This window comes from Phoxinus phoxinus, assembly GCF_949152265.1.
Source record: "Phoxinus phoxinus genome assembly, chromosome: 14".
Classification (NCBI taxonomy): domain Eukaryota; kingdom Metazoa; phylum Chordata; class Actinopteri; order Cypriniformes; family Leuciscidae; genus Phoxinus; species Phoxinus phoxinus.
This window is the reverse complement of record NC_136889.1, coordinates 769,267-789,266: the sequence shown is the minus strand read 5'-3', so window position 1 is coordinate 789,266 and position 20,000 is coordinate 769,267. Positions and strand designations below refer to the sequence as shown.

General features: G+C 44.0%; 2 protein-coding genes across 3 annotated transcripts in view; both read right to left on the bottom strand.

Moving 5' to 3' along the window:
- The window catches only part of inpp5a (inositol polyphosphate-5-phosphatase A), a 186,064-nt gene that overhangs the window by 141,334 nt on the left and 24,730 nt on the right, over nucleotides 1-20,000 (bottom strand). The gene's annotated exons all lie outside the window — the stretch shown is intronic.
- Nucleotides 9,983-12,893, bottom strand: LOC307010795 (E3 SUMO-protein ligase ZBED1-like). Its single transcript, XM_079635780.1, has 2 exons — nucleotides 11,481-12,893; nucleotides 9,983-11,327 (listed from the first exon to the last, which is right to left on the bottom strand). The coding sequence occupies exons 1-2, from the start codon at nucleotides 12,750-12,752 to the stop codon at nucleotides 10,890-10,892; spliced, it is 1,710 nt and encodes a 569-aa protein (XP_079491906.1). The 5' UTR covers nucleotides 12,753-12,893; the 3' UTR covers nucleotides 9,983-10,889.

Here is a 20,000-nt window from a genome sequence, read left to right as displayed (position 1 = left end):
TCTCGGCTCTTTTCGAGTCACACTTGTGAACTCAGTGAATCGTTAACTGAAGACTCGCTTTGACCGGATCATTTGAATCTTCAGTGAGTTGTTGACTCACTCCTAAACGATTAATTCATGATTTGAAGCGATTTGATTGTGTTTCACAAAGTTCTGCCTTTTCCAGCACAATTCAACGGATCTGGTGACCATAGTTGGCTAACGATGCTTTTGGGAATATTTTAAGACAAAAATATATATATATAAATTACAAAAATAAAATAAAAACAAAGATTACGAAAACGGAGGCAAAGTCAAAATTAAGAGACTAAAGTCGTAGTATTATTACGTAAGTAGTTGCAATATGAGATTAACTCAAACTCAATATTTTGAGGAAAAAAAGTACAAATAACAAGAATAAAATTGAAACTAAGATTACAAAAATAAAGTCATGGCCATATGAGATTAATTGTGTCATATTTTGAGAGAATTTTTTATTTTATTTTAATTAAAGGGGACCGATTATGCCCCTTTTTACTACATGTAATACAATTGTCCCTAAAATGTGGACCCTTCAGAAGATGTATTATTAAATGCCCATTTTTGGGTGGAAGCAAAAACAGTTTTCATGTGTGTATCTTTAAATGCAAATGAGCTGCTGCTCCCCGCCCCCATTTCAGAAGGGGGCGGAGCCTCGGGATCTCCGGTAACAACAGAACTAATTCTCATTCCACTGCACTGCTTTTCCATCATCTCAGTGTACACACACCAGACGGAAGCCATGGTTTCCCCATTCACGCGTTTTTTAAAAGTTAGGGGCCATTTATGCACTTTATGTCTTTAGCGCTGAAGTTCATTACTTTAAATGTAGACGCACAACAAGCGTACTAACAATAGAGAGAGATGTCTTTTCCAGCCGCTTCTACTACGTCTATTTTTCAGAATGCAGGTCATGTGACAAGAACCAACCAATCAGCTTCACTCTCTCCGTAACATCACTGAAAGCTCAGCCAAGATGGAGGAACAGCAGATCGTAGCCGTACAGGGCTTTTCCCCTCGCTTCTCCATAAATAAATCTTCATTGAAGAGAGCTGGTGAAGTGAGTAATCATGAGCACTGTAGCGTTTCAAGTAGACTGGGAAGTTTTCAGAACAAGCGGCTCATTCATTCATCCGTAAGATCTTACCTTCACGCTGTGGAAATACAAACCGGAAGAAAGGGGAGGGGCTTAATGATGTTTATGGGGAATATGCCCACCCTAACCCTAACCCATAGAGCGGTGACATTAGCATCATAATAATCCCAAAATTCCGAGCAATCCACTGATACTAAATATGTCCTGATTGATCACTGTGGGAGGGATGAAATATCGAGGCGAAGTCGAGCTGTTTTTACCGCGACGTCTCGGAGTGAAATAATGATCGGTGATCAGAGCGCTCAGCAACGGGGAGAGGGAGGGTCGTCTCCGTGCCGACGGCTCCGCCCACAACGCAGAGGCGATTTGCTAATGAGCTACTGCCGCTCTGCTGAAGCGAAGTCCCAGAAAACAGCACAGGTTTTGAGATTTTGGCTAAAAATGGCATAATCATAATTTAAAGACCACTGGGAATGTTTAAAAATAGCTCAAAATATGATCGGAGTGGGACTTTAAAATGTCTCAAATCAATTCGATATACCAATTTGATGGCAAAACAGCGTGTGACGTCATTACGCACGGGTTTATATTCGCTTTAAAGCCGTTGGATGGAAACACACTTTCACCAGCTTGAGTTTTTATACCGAACTTCAGATAATTCGATTGAAGAATGGATGGAAGCTTAGCCACTGAAACGCCTGAAAACGCTAGTGTGGACGGAGAGCCAAATATCTCCTCATTCGCTGATGGTCCAGGACTCACTCACTCACTCACCATTATATGTTTGGTGTAAACGCTAAAACTGTTCATGTTTCACTGCAGAACTGAGAGTGATCTCTTCATCTGTGCAGGACTGTGATATGAAGAGTGTGTGAAGGAACATGTGTGTGAAAGTGAACAGCACACGACAGGCACAACACCGCTATAAACATCAATATCTATTGCGTCACATGACTAACCTTACATCATCGCTTTCAAATACCTCAGTTTTCCCAGTGCACACTACAGCGAGAAACCTGCGTTTTTAAATGTATCCACTTTGGAGAGCGTTTCAAAAAGGTTAGTTTTCATTAATAAAAACACATCTGTGTGACGGAAGACCAAACGGAGAGAAAAGATGCGTTTCAAACTAGGGCTGGGTTTCGATTCAAATTTCAAGAATCGATTCGATTCCGATTCTCAAGATCTTGAATCGATTATCATCATTCGATTCGATCCGATCTTATATTTTTAAAATCAAAAGTTTTATCTGTTCATGGACAATCAAGTGTTTGTATTAAATAACATTCACAAACATACATTAATGTTGTAAAAATGTATTGTTCACTCAATGTGTTGATGTTAGATAAGGCAGTAATGTTAATGAATGGTATCTTATTGTAGTGTTACCAACTAAACAGGAGATAAAACGTGTTTTATTTTGACTTGACGGTCCTTTTATTTAATCCAAAACTGCGTTCATATTTAAAAGGCCTTTTAAACTAGACACAACCGCACACGATACCACTTTAGGGGCCGTTCACATATCGCGTTTTATGCGTGTGCAAATTCAGTGAGAAGCACTTCAAGGTCATGTGACAAAAACCAGCAGCCTTTCCGTAACAACATGGAAAGCTCGGCCGAACAGCTGATCATCGCTGTACAGGGCGGCTTTTATTTCTCATCTCCATGAATATATCTAGTAGTAAAGCTAATGCAAGGGCTAGAAATCAATAAATTATTTGATGATACTTCCTCGTCATCATGGAGAGCGCAGTTTCTCCTCTCCACAACAAGCGCGTGCTTTCCCGTTGCGTCTGCCGTTGCTATGCAACCATGAACAGAGGCGCGCCTGGAAAACGAATTTGCAAGCTTGTTTTTTGCGCGATGTGAACGGCTCTGTCCTCCTTTCTGGTCAACAAGTGGATTCAGAGCCACTGCATTAGCAGCGCCGCCGGTCGCCGTGTCTCAGTGCGTTTATGGGGAACATGTAGGCCTGTTATTAAATCGATCCTCTGAGTTACGGATCGATCTTTAGAAATTAATACGAAAATCGATTCAGAATTGGTGAATCGATTATTTCAACAAAGCCCTAATTCAAACTCAAACGTGTTAGTGTGGACAAGACCTCAGAGTGGCACCAGTCAAACCCGCTAAAGTAGGACTAGCTCAACCTAAATACAGCATCCCTCAGCTTATCAAAAGTTAATTAGCAGTTAATTAGAGAGGAAGGCCTGATATAAATACCAGCGTGTGTCCGCGAGGAACCCGTGCGGATCTCCACCAGATCCGGCCTAGTTTGCACTCCCTCAGGGCTTCAGATTTAGCCAGATGTATTTCAGGGATGTATTTTGAGAATGCCTGTAAAAGGACAGCGAAGCGAAGCGCTAACACGCAGAACAACAGCGGAGGACAGGATAGCAGGTGCGATCCAGACGTCCAGATCCGGAGAAATAATCCGTTCTGCTCTTTAATTTCCACTTGCCCTTTACCTTCATACGCCTCTGTAATCACCCGCTGTTTACCGTGGTAATTATTGCGGTCGTAAACCTACAAGCCAGAGTTTAGCAGAGAGAAACCCCCGCGACACGCATGATCCTCACAGACAGCGGATCGGGCCGCTATACCACAGTACTTTTACATATACTCTGGTATCATCAACATCTTTGGGTTCAGTCGTTAAACTGGAGGCTAAGTCACGTTTCAAGAAAAGACTCCTGTTCAATGTTGACATATTTAAACTTGTTTTCATGACATTTATTAAATAATGAAGATCAGGTTAAAAGTACAGGAAAAAAAATATATAGCCTAATGAATATGTAATATGGATACATATATCTAGAGTTATTCTTATAGTTAACTATCGAGTGTATAGACACTGAAAGGCTTTCTGAGGTGAATGTGACATTATTGTTCTCCAGCTGTTTAACTGACTAAACACTGATTTATGGATTATATATGAGACATGATTGATTTCAGGAAGTTGTTCTGAATCTTATGATGTTCATTGATGTAACTAGTAGTAAAGAGGAAGAGATGATCGGTTCTTCTGTCACACACACACACACACACACACACACACACACACACACACTCTCTCCACACACACACACACACACATAATTTACTGATGAAACTGACAGGATTTGAAGCTGAGACTTTGTTTCATATCAAAAGTATCAAATATTATTGTGATTATTGGACGACAGGAGCTACGAATAACTTTAGTGAAGTTTAATTCCCGCATCAACTGAAAACAGCACACACTGAAAGATCGAGTCGTAGGATTTCAGAATCAATATCAATTCAACAAACATTGATTCATATATAGTCACCCAACAATTTCTTCTTGTTAGAAGAATTACAAGTCTTCTTTCAGTGGAAAAGCACACACAGAGAACACACACGCACACGACACGCACACAGAACACACACACACACACACAGAACACACACGCACACGACACGCACACAGAACACACACACACAGAACACACACGCACACGACACGCACACAGAACACACACACACAGAACACACACGCACACAGAACACACACGCGTGTGCCGGCGCATCTACACAAACACACGAGCAAATAAAGAGCGCCAGACGATAGTCACGCAAACTATATTGACTCTTCGCTGGATGACAAAAGCTGTGAATGTCCTCATAAATATCATAAATATCATAAATACCATAACATTCTCAGAAAAGACACAACGAGCGACAAGTTGAAACAAGTGGCCTTAAGATTTAACGTTCTGGTTCATTAGCATACATGCAAATTACATATGATTTATGTGCTCTGTTGCATTTGTGTTTGCATGATATTAATCTGAATTTATCAATATTTCCATTAGTATTGAGTTTAAGACAAATCCCGGTTCCCAAATGAGTTAAAGGGACATTAGTTGCATGTAAATAGCTAAATAGCAGCGTGATGAAATTATTATGTGCCAACTTGCGTTTTTTTATTTCAATGATAAAATTGTACAGAGTCAGGTCAGGCAAGGTCAGGTTTGCCGATGTGCGTTTTATTTAGGCTATACATTTATTTTTGTCCCTGTGCGCCGATTGTAATTCTGGAGATACAACTTATAGCCATGTCGCGCCTTGCATCGCACATAGACCTTAAAACAATCAGCGGATGGTGGCGGTGCGGTTTTGAAAATTGGTCAAAAAACGTTGTTGCGGACGGATGGCGGACGGAGGATGAGTTTTGTGATGCGGTTGCGGATGAAATAATAGCCCATCCGGCTAGCTGTTTTGTTACAGCTAAAGATCGTCTTTTTAATGAATGCATCTGGAATTAATGCAATAAACATGTTTTTTGACAAAGATTTCAAATAGTTTGTGGTCTATATATAACCTGCATCAGAATGAGGCTTGCAATGGTGCGCCCGAAGGCACGGGTTCAAGACCCAGTCAGTGACGTCACAATATGCTAATTTGTTTAAATTCATACCTACGTAATCACTAGGGCTGCAACAACGAATCGATAAAATCGATAAAAATCGATTATCAAAATAGTTGGCAACGAATTTCATTATCGATTCGTTGTTGCGCGACGCGGAGATGTTTAAAAAAAAATTATAATTTTTTTTTAGTTGAGCGCAGAGCTATGAGGCGCCGGACTGGACAAAAGCGAAGCGAACTCCGTGAGCGACACTGCGCTTGAGACACGTGTTTGCGCGCGAGTGTGTCTGCACGCGAGAGAGACCGAGTGCATCTGAGAGCGCGCGATATAGAGTGTGTTTGCGCGCGAGTGTGTCTGCGCGCGAGAGAGACCGAGTGCATCTGAGAGCGCGCGATATAGAGTGTGTTTGCGCGCGAGTGTGTCTGCACGCGAGAGAGACCGAGTGCATCTGAGAGCGCGCGATATAGAGTGTGTTTGCGCGCGAGTGTGTCTGCGCGCGAGAGAGACCGAGTGCATCTGAGAGCGCGCGATATAGAGTGTGTTTGCGCGCGAGTGTGTCTGCACGCGAGAGAGACCGAGTGCATCTGAGAGCGCGCGATATAGAGTGTGTTTGCGCGCGAGTGTGTCTGCACGCGAGAGAGACCGAGTGCATCTGAGAGCGCGCGATATAGAGTGTGTTTGCGCGCGAGTGTGTCTGCGCGCGAGAGAGACCGAGTGCATCTGAGAGCGCGCGATATAGAGTGTGTTTGCGCGCGAGTGTGTCTGCACGCGAGAGAGACCGAGTGCATCTGAGAGCGCGCGATATAGAGTGTGTTTGCGCGCGAGTGTGTCTGCGCGCGAGAGAGACCAAGTGCATCTGAGAGCGCGCGATATAGAGTGTGTTTGCGCGCGAGTGTGTCTGCACGCGAGAGAGACCGAGTGCATCTGAGAGCGCGCGATATAGAGTGTGGTTGCGCGCGAGTGTGTCTGCGCGCGAGAGAGACCGAGTGCATCTGAGAGGGCGCGATATAGAGTGTGGTTGCGCGCGAGTGTGTCTGCACGCGAGAGAGACCGAGTGCATCTGAGAGCGCGCGATATAGAGTGTGTTTGCGCGCGAGTGTGTCTGCACGCGAGAGAGACCGAGTGCATCTGAGAGCGCGTGATATAGAGTGTGGTTGCGCGCGAGTGTGTCTGCACGCGAGAGAGACCGAGTGCATCTGAGAGCGCGCGATATAGAGTGTGGTTGCGCGCGAGTGTGTCTGCGCGCGAGAGAGACCGAGTGCATCTGAGAGGGCGCGAGAGAGACTGAGTGTGTCCGAGCAGCACTGAATTTTTCATTCTTTACTCTAAGTCTAAATGACTCAGAGAAACTTCACTATATGCTCGGAAAGGAGGAGCTGCAAAATACACACCATACGAGGTGGTCAATCCATTGTATTTTTTTGTGAGTATGAGAATTTGTGCGTCTGTGAGTGTAGTGTGGAGAACCAGTTCTGACGTTTAAACAAATCCTGTTAAGTTTTCTGATTTGTATTTGTATTTTTCTTTTTTAAATTATTTATTGTTCTGACAGCTCAGGCCCCTTAAACAAAAATATACATCTTTTTGTGCACTTTATTTTTTTTAAAAGTCCTATATATTTGGCAGATGTAAAGCATACATGTGTATGTTGTTTGTGTTAGTCAATTAAAAAAAATTTTTTTTATTTTAACAGCTCAGGGATGTTCAAGGAGCCGAGCCTGTTTGTGCACTTTCTGAAGATTTTTTTGCACTGTGAATTTGCACTGTCAGTTCTGTTTTTGAATAAAGGGTTGGAAATTAATGTTTTTTTTATTTGTTTTTTTTATCCGATTAATCGAAAAAATTATCGACAGATTAATCAATTATTAAAATAATCGTTAGTTGCAGCCCTAGTAATCACCGACAAAATTTTACTTTTTTTTTTTTAACATTGAATCTACCTACCGACCCTTTTTTTTTTTGCTGTTACTGCAAAACAAAAATATTAAGGATGGCTGAATAGACCTTAAACGGAGCTGGATGTGCATATAATCACAATTAAACATAACTGAAGTTAAACGGTTTCATTATAATCTTAAAAAGAAACCATAAATAAACCTGCAGTTTCCTCAAACGTGTCTCAGAGGATCAACCTCAGATTATCTGATGACCGAAGCGACTGCACACGAGGAAACCGTCACAACACGTTACTTGTGTTCTAATGATGTAATTACAGCTTGAAATCACACACACACACACACACACACACACACACACACACACACAGCTGAATCAGGATCACACACACCATCAGACGCTGATATCCGACACGATCTGATCTCACACTGAAACTGATGCACACAAACACATAACACACAAAACGAAGCTCATATTTATCAGGATTCCTGACGAAACAGAAATGTAACTTCTGTAAAAGTTCACTCTGATCCGGTCAACGGTGCCGGTCACATGGGCCGTCGCATTATGCTGAGATGAAAAGCCAAAGTTACTGGAAATAGAGCCGGAAAATCTGTTGCAGAGACGCTATAAAGGAGCGTTTCTCTGCTGGTGCATTCTGGGAAAACACATGAGAGACACGGCTGTCAGAAATGATAAGTGAGTGAATTATTCTCAGAAACTGCATCAGAGAAACAACAACACCAGGAGCTGTTCTGGGAAGAGCAGGAACATTAAATATTCAATCATACACACGTACACATTATATCCATAAACGGTTTACTAACTCTCATTAAACTCAAATGGCCACTTTTATTTAGTGCCACAGACCGTGTGTGTATTCTTTTCAAATAAGTATTAGTAAAATTGTAAAATTGTGTTGAATATTGTGGAATAATATGATTATTTTTTTAAGTATTAACTGGTAAATAAATCATAGTAATGTGTTGCTGCGCTGTTGAGAGGAACATCTGGAGGCGAGTGAACATCAGTGCGTAATATAAAGTCACGCGTAGAAGACGCTTACTCGAAAAACAAAACAAAAATGAGTTTAAAACCACAACCAAGTGGATCAATGAAAAGAAAGCAAAAAAAGGACAAAGAAGCAAGATAAATTGCTACAAAAGCTACCAACAATCTCCAGCTTTGTTTAAATGCAAACCCTGCTGATGCTAACAGCGCTCCTGCTGCTCCGAGTGAAGATGCGCTAGCACAACTAGCCGTGACACTGAGCCGGCCTGTGATGTGTCCGACAGACACCGGCAAAATGCTGGAAACTATTATTGATTATGGACTGGCTTCGGTTTTCCCCGATGTGTGTGTTGCCCTGAAGCTTGTCCTCCCGCTGCCAGTCAGCGACTGTAGGAGAACGCTCATCTTCTCTCATGGCAAGAGGAAAGAAATAAAAAAATAAAAATAAAAACAAACACCATGTCCTAGCTACTGATTGGCTGTGCACTCGCCGTGAGACTCCGCCCACACGCTGTTCTGATTGGCTGTGTGCACTGTGTGTGTGTGTGTGTGTGTGTGTGTGTGTGTGCACTGTGTGTGTGTGTGTGTGTGTGTGTGTGTGTGTGTGTGTGTGTGTGTGTGTGTGTGTGTGTGTGTGTGTGTGTGTGTTAATCGCAGCTGCTAACACACACGAGCTCTTGAAGCCCCGCCCTCTGCAGCAGCTCATTTGCATTTAAAGGGACAGACACAAAACTCATGGTAGTTCCACGAGTCTTTTATAGATGTTTCCTCTCAGTTAAGCACACTCTTCACATACGTCAAAGGGCGAATGTTCACAGGGAAAAGAAAACACTCTCAAACACACTACAAATCAAAGTGTAAGTGAACACATTATAATAAAACAGCAGTAGAGCGGTCATCTTCCTCTTCTCACTCTCACTGCGCATACAATAACGTACGCCAGAGAAGAAGTCATCTTAAAGGCATATCAACATTCATGTCATGAACACTACGTAACACTAGGTGGCGTTACATTATGTGTGTCAGAGCCGCGCGGGCGTATCGTGACGCGCTCCGAGAGAAGGCCGTTCAAATCGATTCCCTATTTGCGTTTTCGAAACTTGTGTTGGTCGTTCCCGATCGATTGTGCAATCGGTTTTCAGGCATAAAGTGACAGCCCTCGTTAAAGGAACCGTATGTAAGAAATGTATTTCAATTAATCATAAAATGTATTTTACACACTTTAAGCATTATCATAGCACATTATTTAATGGCTAAAGGTTTGGACACGCCCATATTTCAGAATATTAGATAATCATCAAAACTATCAAATAAAACAATGAAAAATTATACAATGACGAAATATGTGGGGGGAAAAAATTATTAAAAAAAAAAAAGTGATAATTTTTTGTATTAATAAATACATATACTACACACACATAGGCTACTATATATAAAATTGTTCTTTTTATTATATTATCCCTTATTACAATAATAATAAACCAATAAACCAGACATTTATATTTGTAAAAATATGTATAATAAACAATAAATCTTAGTTTTTTTTCTTCTTCTTTTTTAACGTGTACGTGTCTAAAGAACTAATTTAAATGATTTCATCAGAAGCCTTAAGGTGCGTTCACACTACAAGCGACACGTTACCATTCATTTCAATGGGGAGCGGGCGTGTTCCGGCGACACGCGCGATCGCGGCCGTTGGCGACCTGATGGGGCGTGTCTGGCGACGCGACAAAGTTGAGATCTGTTTAACTTTATGCAAATGAAGAGCGACTTTCGGGAGCGACAACCAATCGGAGTGAAGTCAGTGGAGCGCGTGATCATCTGCCACTCTCTGACAGAGGCGAGCTGAACGAGAAGCTGATATTAGCCGTCAGAAACTGCTGTAAGTTGTGATGTATCTCCGTGTGCATACAGTGTGTTCACAGCACTGACTCAGAGCCGGACTGGTGTCCTGAACACATAGACGGTGTTTGCCCGTTTGTTGCAGTTAAATGGCAAAAAGCACTCACAGTTTCTCGTTCATCTTTAATATTATGCATGTTATACTGATTACTAGGGGTGTAACGATACACTCAGCTCACGATTCGATATGTATCACGATACTGGGTTCACGATACGATATGTATCACGATATTTTGAACAAAATAAAAAAATGAAACTGAAAATCAAATAACAGATTTATTTAACATTAACAGTGTTCAACAACTGTCCTGTTATACATACAACTTAAAGAATGAACAATACTTCAATATAAATGAAGATTTAGTTTAACCGTCCTTTTGTATGTAAAATTAACAATTGACTAGGTGTGTCACTCACTGACCAATAAAACTGAATTGTATCATTCATGAAATTAGAATTAGCATAGCCCAAGAGAGAACTTCTTTAAGCAGTAAAAAAAAAAAACAGCATCAAGTAGTGTCCTGTTCAAGTAATTTCAACATAAACAGCTTTGCGGTTTGTTTAGGTTACTTACAGGTTTTTTTGCAAGAAAACCAGCATATCTACATTTTCTGGCAGTAGCTGGGATCTTTGTGCATTTACAATATCCCCTGCTGTAGAAAAAACACGTTCACTAGGAACAGAAGTTGCTGGAACTGTGAGGTAAGCTTTTGCAAGAGGTGAAAGAAGTGGGTACATATGAGCATTTTCTTTCCACCATTTCAGTGGGCAGCTAGTGAGGGGAATAGAAGTGTCCTTTTTGTACAAGTCAATCTCTACTTCTATCCTACTTTGGGACTGGGTGACTGGTGGTTCAGAAAAAGTTGCCCCAAAGAGCTCTTCCAGTGCTGTCTTTTTGCTAGGTGGCTGTTCTGGCTCAACTCTGTGTGCTGTATCTCTCTGATCTGCAGCATCAGCGGGATCTCCATCACTGGCACCTGCCTCCTTCGTTTGCTTCACAGTGACAGCCTTAAAATATAATAAAATAAATAATTAAGGTATACTAAGTATAGTTTCAGTTACACACATATAATGCACAAAGTAGGTTACACAAACATGCAATTGGAGTGACAAACACACACAAATACACAGATTATCAGACAATTTGTAATGCAGACATACCTGCTGTAACTGGTTTGATTTATTCTTCAACCGGTGGAAAACCTCTTCACGTTGTTCAGGGAGTAAGTGGGGCAATGACCGAAATCTGGGGTCCAAGGCAGTACCCTCTAGCAGATAATCCTGTTCCTCTGTGAATCTGCTTGAGAGGTTTTGCAGGATGGCCGTCTTCATGTTAGCAATAGTTGTGGAGTCTTTCTCGTCCGGTGTCATGCTCTGTTCGATCATGGCTTTCAAGGGCACAATGAGTGACAGCGTGGGGCTCTTTTCATCAGACAGGACAGTGGTGGCTTTTTTTAGCGGTTTAAGAAGGTTTACGATTTCTTCGGCGTCACTGATGTCAGCGCTATCCATAGTATCGAGTTCACGTGCATTTTTGCGCACCTCTGTGCTCAAGAGGGCTGCCGTTATAGCAGCTTGTTGCTCAAGATAGCGTTCCAGCATATCCATTGAGCTGTTCCATCGTGTAACAACATCCATGATAAGCTTGTGTGATGCGATCTCAAGCATCTTTTGCTTTGCCGCGAGCACAGCTGTTGCTGTGGTACTGCGGTGAAAGAAAGCCACGACTTTCCTCACGCGACCAAGCAAGCGACTGACGCGGGGAACATGCAATCCTGCTTGCGAAGCAAGATTCAATGTGTGCGCAAAACACTTAATATGAGGTGACAACCCTGCTTCTCTCACTGCCACAATCATGTTGCGTGCGTTGTCTGTAACGACAGCAATGCTATGAGCAGATCTTTCAAGCTCCCACTCTTGTATGGTCGCTTTTAAAACATCGGCTATGTTTGTACCAGTGTGCGACTCGAAAAGCGGGCGAGTCTGAAGCACAAAACTTTTCATTTCCCACTCTGTGGTAATAACATGCGCTGTGACTGTGATGTAACTCTGAACAGCCCTCGAAGTCCACCCGTCAGTTGTTATCGCCACACTCTCAGCCTTTTTCAAACCATCTGTCACATTTGCTTTAACTTCGTTGTACAGGGCTGGAATTACCTGCTGACTGAAGTGCGGGCGTGACGGAATATGGTACCTGGGCTCTAGTACCTTCACCAATTCGCAAAATCCAACATTGTCGACAACAGAGAATGGCCTCATGTCTTTTGCGATAAAAACTCCGATGCACCTGGTTATTTCTTGAGCTTTTGCACTTGACTGAGACCACGTTGAAGCAAAACTGCGTTGTATAGATGATTGACCTTCTATCACTCTCTTTTTCGCACCCGGTTGCAGGAGTTTGTCTTTGTGGTGCCGTTGTAAATGACACATCATATTTGTAGTGTTCGACGTCGTGTATAACAGGGTTTGTTTACAGTATTTACACACAGTTCGTGTTTTGTCTGTTTTTTTACCGTCCTCCTGTCGAGTAACTGGAAAACCAAAATGCTGCCAGACGTCGGACTTGTAAGTGGACGGAGCATCCTCTATTTCAATTTCAGTCGAACTCATTTTGCCCTGCTACTGCTCAGTTCAAGCGATTCATTTGAGCGTGAATGCAGTGCATGCAAGCGTGACGCGGTTGCGGTAGCTCAACCAATAGGATTAAACGGGCGTCGTATCTAAAAAAAAAAAAAAAAAAAAAAAAAAAATATCGCCATAACTCTACGATACATATCGTAACATTTTTGCATCGCGATAGATCGTACCACGATATATCGTTACACCCCTACTGATTACATTTATATTTCGAATTTTCCTTCCAAAATATTAGTTTGTAGTGGCAAGAAAACGGATTTGTTGTCTACAACATGGAGGAACATCCGTGAGTGTCACTCACAAACATTACTAGGCAACCAGTAGCGGGAACGCCCACTAGCGACCGCACCGCCGGCCACTGGTGACCAGCAGCGACAGTCGCTTGTAGTGAGAACGCAGCTTAAAGATGACAATTTTTCTGGCCATGAGAATCATAACAGCAGTGTGTGAGACACTGTACCACAGTCTCCGAGCTTCTGTGGGGTGTACAGGAGAGATAACGCTGTAGCGTGCAGGAAACAGAAACGACTCGAGGACGTCTCAAAATAGAGCATTGTTTTCTGACCTTATGACCTTTCACCCCCGGATGACCTCTGACCTCCATCAGAACTCAAGACTGGGAGAATCTATAGCTCAGAATGACGCCTAGACCAGCACTGCATTATTCAGGAGAGTAGGAGACGACATCAGAACGCTGTTCTCGTCCACAAGAGCATCCACACTGACACGAGTGAAGCGGCGAGAGCGGCTGTAACTACAGGACAAACCCACAATCTGACTGAACACACACTGATCTACACCGTCACACGTGCAGAGACGCAGAACACACACTCCACGCCTCCAAGCCCAGAATCAACAGGAAACGCTCACAAAGCGAGGAGATGGACTTCCTGTACAGAACCTTCCGTCAGATCACATCTTCTGCTCAACAGTCCTAACAGAGGGAATCACACACACACACACACACACGCACGTTCTTACAGAGGGAATCACACACACACACACACACACACACACACACACACACACACACGTTCTTACAGAGGGAATCACACAAACACACACACACGTTCTTACAGAGGGAATCACACACACACACACACACACACACACACACACACACACACACACACACACGTTCTTATAGAGGGAATCACACACACACACACACACACACGTTCTTACAGAGGGAATCACACACACACGTTCTTACAGAGGGAATCACACACACACAGACCAGTTCTTACAGAGGGAATCACACACACACACACAGACCAGTTCTTACAGAGGGAATCACACACACACACACACACAGTCCAGATCTTACAGAGGGAATCACACACACACACACACACACCAGTTCTTACAGAGGGAATCACACACACACACACACACACACCAGTTCTTACAGAGGGAATCACACACACACACACACACAGTCCAGATCTTACAGAGGGAATCACACACACACACACACACACCAGTTCTTACAGAGGGAATCACACACACACACACACACAGTCCAGATCTTACAGAGGGAATCACACACACACACACACACACACACCTGTTCTTACAGAGGGAATCACACACACACACCAGTTCTTACAGAGGGAATCACACACACACACACACAGTCCAGATCTTACAGAGGGAATCACACACACACACACACCTGTTCTTACAGAGGGAATCACACACACACACACACACACACCAGTTCTTACAGAGGGAATCACACACACACACACACCTGTTCTTACAGAGGGAATCACACACACACACAGTCCAGTTCTTACAGAGGGAATCACACACACACACACACACACACCAGTTCTTACAGAGGGAATCACACACACACACACACACACACCAGTTCTTACAGAGGGAATCACACACACACACAGTCCAGTTCTTACAGAGGGAATCACACACACACACAGTCCAGATCTTACAGAGGGAATCACACACACACACACACACACACACCAGTTCTTACAGAGGGAATCACACACACACACACACACACACCTGTTCTTACAGAGGGAATCACACACACACACACACCAGTTCTTACAGAGGGAATCACACACACACACACCAGTTCTTACAGAGGGAATCACACACACACACACACACACAGTCCAGATCTTACAGAGGGAATCACACACACACACAGTCCAGATCTTACAGAGGGAATCACACACACACACACACCAGTTCTTACAGAGGGAATCACACACACACACACACACACACCTGTTCTTACAGAGGGAATCACACACACACACACACCAGTTCTTACAGAGGGAATCACACACACACACACACCAGTTCTTACAGAGGGAATCACACACACACACACACCAGTTCTTACAGAGGGAATCAGACACACACACACACCTGTTCTTACAGAGGGAATCACACACACACACACACCAGTTCTTACAGAGGGAATCACACACACACACACACACACACACACACCTGTTCTTACAGAGGGAATCACACACACACACACACCAGTTCTTACAGAGGGAATCACACACACACAGTCCAGTTCTTACAGAGGGAATCACACACACACACACACACAGTCCAGTTCTTACAGAGGGAATCACACACACACACACACACACACACAGTCCAGTTCTTACAGAGGGAATCACACACACACACACCTGTTCTTACAGAGGGAATCACACACACACACACACACCAGTTCTTACAGAGGGAATCACACACACACACAGTCCAGTTCTTACAGAGGGAATCACACACACACACACACACAGTCCAGATCTTACAGAGGGAATCACACACACACACAGTCCAGATCTTACAGAGGGAATCACACACACACACACCTGTTCTTACAGAGGGAATCACACACACACACACACACACACCTGTTCTTACAGAGGGAATCACACACACACACAGTCCAGTTCTTACAGAGGGAATCACACACACACACACACAGTCCAGTTCTTACAGAGGGAATCACACACACACACACCTGTTCTTACAGAGGGAATCACACACACACACACACACACACCTGTTCTTACAGAGGGAATCACACACACACACACACCAGTTCTTACAGAGGGAATCACACACACACACACACCAGTTCTTACAGAGGGAATCACACACACACACAGTCCAGATCTTACAGAGGGAATCACACACACACACACCTGTTCTTACAGAGGGAATCACACACACACCAGTTCTTACAGAGGGAATCACACACACACACAGTCCAGATCTTACAGAGGGAATCACACACACACACACACACACACCTGTTCTTACAGAGGGAATCACACACACACACACACCAGTTCTTACAGAGGGAATCACACACACACACACACCAGTTCTTACAGAGGGAATCACACACACACACACACCAGTTCTTACAGAGGGAATCACACACACACACAGTCCAGATCTTACAGAGGGAATCACACACACACACACCTGTTCTTACAGAGGGAATCACACACACACACACACACACACCTGTTCTTACAGAGGGAATCACACACACACACACACCAGTTCTTACAGAGGGAATCACACACACACACAGTCCAGTTCTTACAGAGGGAATCACACACACACACACACACCAGTTCTTACAGAGGGAATCACACACACACAGTCCAGTTCTTACAGAGGGAATCACACACACACACACACACACACGCGCACGTTCTTACAGAGGGAATCACACACACACACACACAGTCCAGTTCTTACAGAGAGGGAATCACACACACACACACACACACACCAGTTCTTACAGAGGGAATCACACACACACAGTCCAGTTCTTACAGAGGGAATCACACACACACACACACACCTGTTCTTACAGAGGGAATCACACACACACACACACACACACACACACCAGTTCTTACAGAGGGAATCACACACACACACACACACACACAGTCCAGTTCTTACAGAGGGAATCACACACACACACACACACAGTCCAGTTCTTACAGAGGGAATCACACACACACACACACACAGTCCAGTTCTTACAGAGGGAATCACACACACACACACACACACACACCTGTTCTTACAGAGGGAATCACACACACACACACACACACACACACACACACCTGTTCTTACAGAGGGAATCACACACACACACACACCAGTTCTTACAGAGGGAATCACACACACACACACCAGTTCTTACAGAGAGGGAATCACACACACACAGTCCAGTTCTTACAGAGAGGGAATCACACACACACACACACACACACACACACACACACACACCTGTTCTTACAGAGGGAATCACACACACACACACACACCAGTTCTTACAGAGGGAATCACACACACACACACACACCAGTTCTTACAGAGGGAATCACACACACACACACACACCAGTTCTTACAGAGGGAATCACACACACACACACACCAGTTCTTACAGAGGGAATCACACACACACACACACACACACCAGTTCTTACAGAGGGAATCACACACACACACACACCAGTTCTTACAGAGGGAATCACACACACACAGTCCAGTTCTTACAGAGGGAATCACACACACACACACACCAGTTCTTACAGAGGGAATCACACACACACAGTCCAGTTCTTACAGAGGGAATCACACACACACACACACCAGTTCTTACAGAGGGAATCACACACACACACACACAGTCCAGTTCTTACAGAGGGAATCACACACACACACTCACAGTCCAGTTCTTACAGAGGGAATCACACACACACACTCACCAGTTCTTACAGAGGGAATCACACACACACACACACACAGTCCAGTTCTTACAGAGGGAATCACACACACACACACACACAGTCCAGTTCTTACAGAGGGAATCACACACACACACACACAGTCCAGTTCTTACAGAGGGAATCACACACACACACTCACCAGTTCTTACAGAGGGAATCACACACACACACACACACAGTCCAGTTCTTACAGAGGGAATCACACACACACACACACACACCAGTTCTTACAGAGGGAATCACACACACACAGTCCAGTTCTTACAGAGGGAATCACACACACACACACACACCAGTTCTTACAGAGGGAATCACACACACACAGTCCAGTTCTTACAGAGGGAATCACACACACACACACACACACACCAGTTCGTACAGAGGGAATCACACACACACACCAGTTCTTACAGAGGGAATCACACACACACACACACACACACCAGTTCTTACAGAGGGAATCACACACACACAGTCCAGTTCTTACAGAGGGAATCACACACACACACACACCAGTTCTTACAGAGGGAATCACACACACACACAGTCCAGTTCTTACAGAGGGAATCACACACACACACACACACCAGTTCTTACAGAGGGAATCACACACACACACACACACACCAGTTCTTACAGAGGGAATCACACACACACACACACACACACCAGTTCTTACAGAGGGAATCACACACACACAGTCCAGTTCTTACAGAGGGAATCACACACACACACACACCAGTTCTTACAGAGGGAATCACACACACACAGTCCAGTTCTTACAGAGGGAATCACACACACACACACACACACACCAGTTCGTACAGAGGGAATCACACACACACACCAGTTCTTACAGAGGGAATCACACACACACACACACACCAGTTCTTACAGAGGGAATCACACACACACAGTCCAGTTCTTACAGAGGGAATCACACACACACACACACACCAGTTCTTACAGAGGGAATCACACACACACAGTCCAGTTCTTACAGAGGGAATCACACACACACACACACACACCAGTTCTTACAGAGGGAATCACACACACACACACACACACACCAGTTCTTACAGAGGGAATCACACACACACACACACACCAGTTCTTACAGAGGGAATCACACACACACAGTCCAGTTCTTACAGAGGGAATCACACACACACACACACACACCAGTTCTTACAGAGGGAATCACACACACACACACACACCAGTTCTTACAGAGGGAATCACACACACACACACACACACCAGTTCTTACAGAGGGAATCACACACACACACACACACACACCAGTTCTTACAGAGGGAATCACACACACACACACACCAGTTCTTACAGAGGGAATCACACACACACACACACACACCAGTTCTTACAGAGGGAATCACACACACACACACACACACCAGTTCTTACAGAGGGAATCACACACACACACACACACCAGTTCTTACAGAGGGAATCACACACACACACACACACCAGTTCTTACAGAGGGAATCACACACACACAGTCCAGTTCTTACAGAGGGAATCACACACACACACACACCAGTTCTTACAGAGGGAATCACACACACACACACACACCAGTTCTTACAGAGGGAATCACACACACACAGTCCAGTTCTTACAGAGGGAATCACACACACACACACACACACACACCAGTTCTTACAGAGGGAATCACACACACACACACACCAGTTCTTACAGAGGGAATCACACACACACACACACACACACCAGTTCTTACAGAGGGAATCACACACACACAGTCCAGTTCTTACAGAGGGAATCACACACACACACACACACACACACCAGTTCTTACAGAGGGAATCACACACACACAGTCCAGTTCTTACAGAGGGAATCACACACACACACCAGTTCTTACAGAGGGAATCACACACACACACACACACACACCAGTTCTTACAGAGAGGGAATCACACACACAAACACCAGTTCTTACAGAGGGAATCACACACACACACACACACACACACACACACCAGTTCTTACAGAGAGGGAATCACACACACAAACACCAGTTCTTACAGAGGGAATCACACACACACACACACACCAGTTCTTACAGAGGGAATCACACACACAAACACCAGTTCTTACAGAGGGAATCACACACACACACACACACACACACACACACCAGTTCTTACAGAGAGGGAATCACACACACA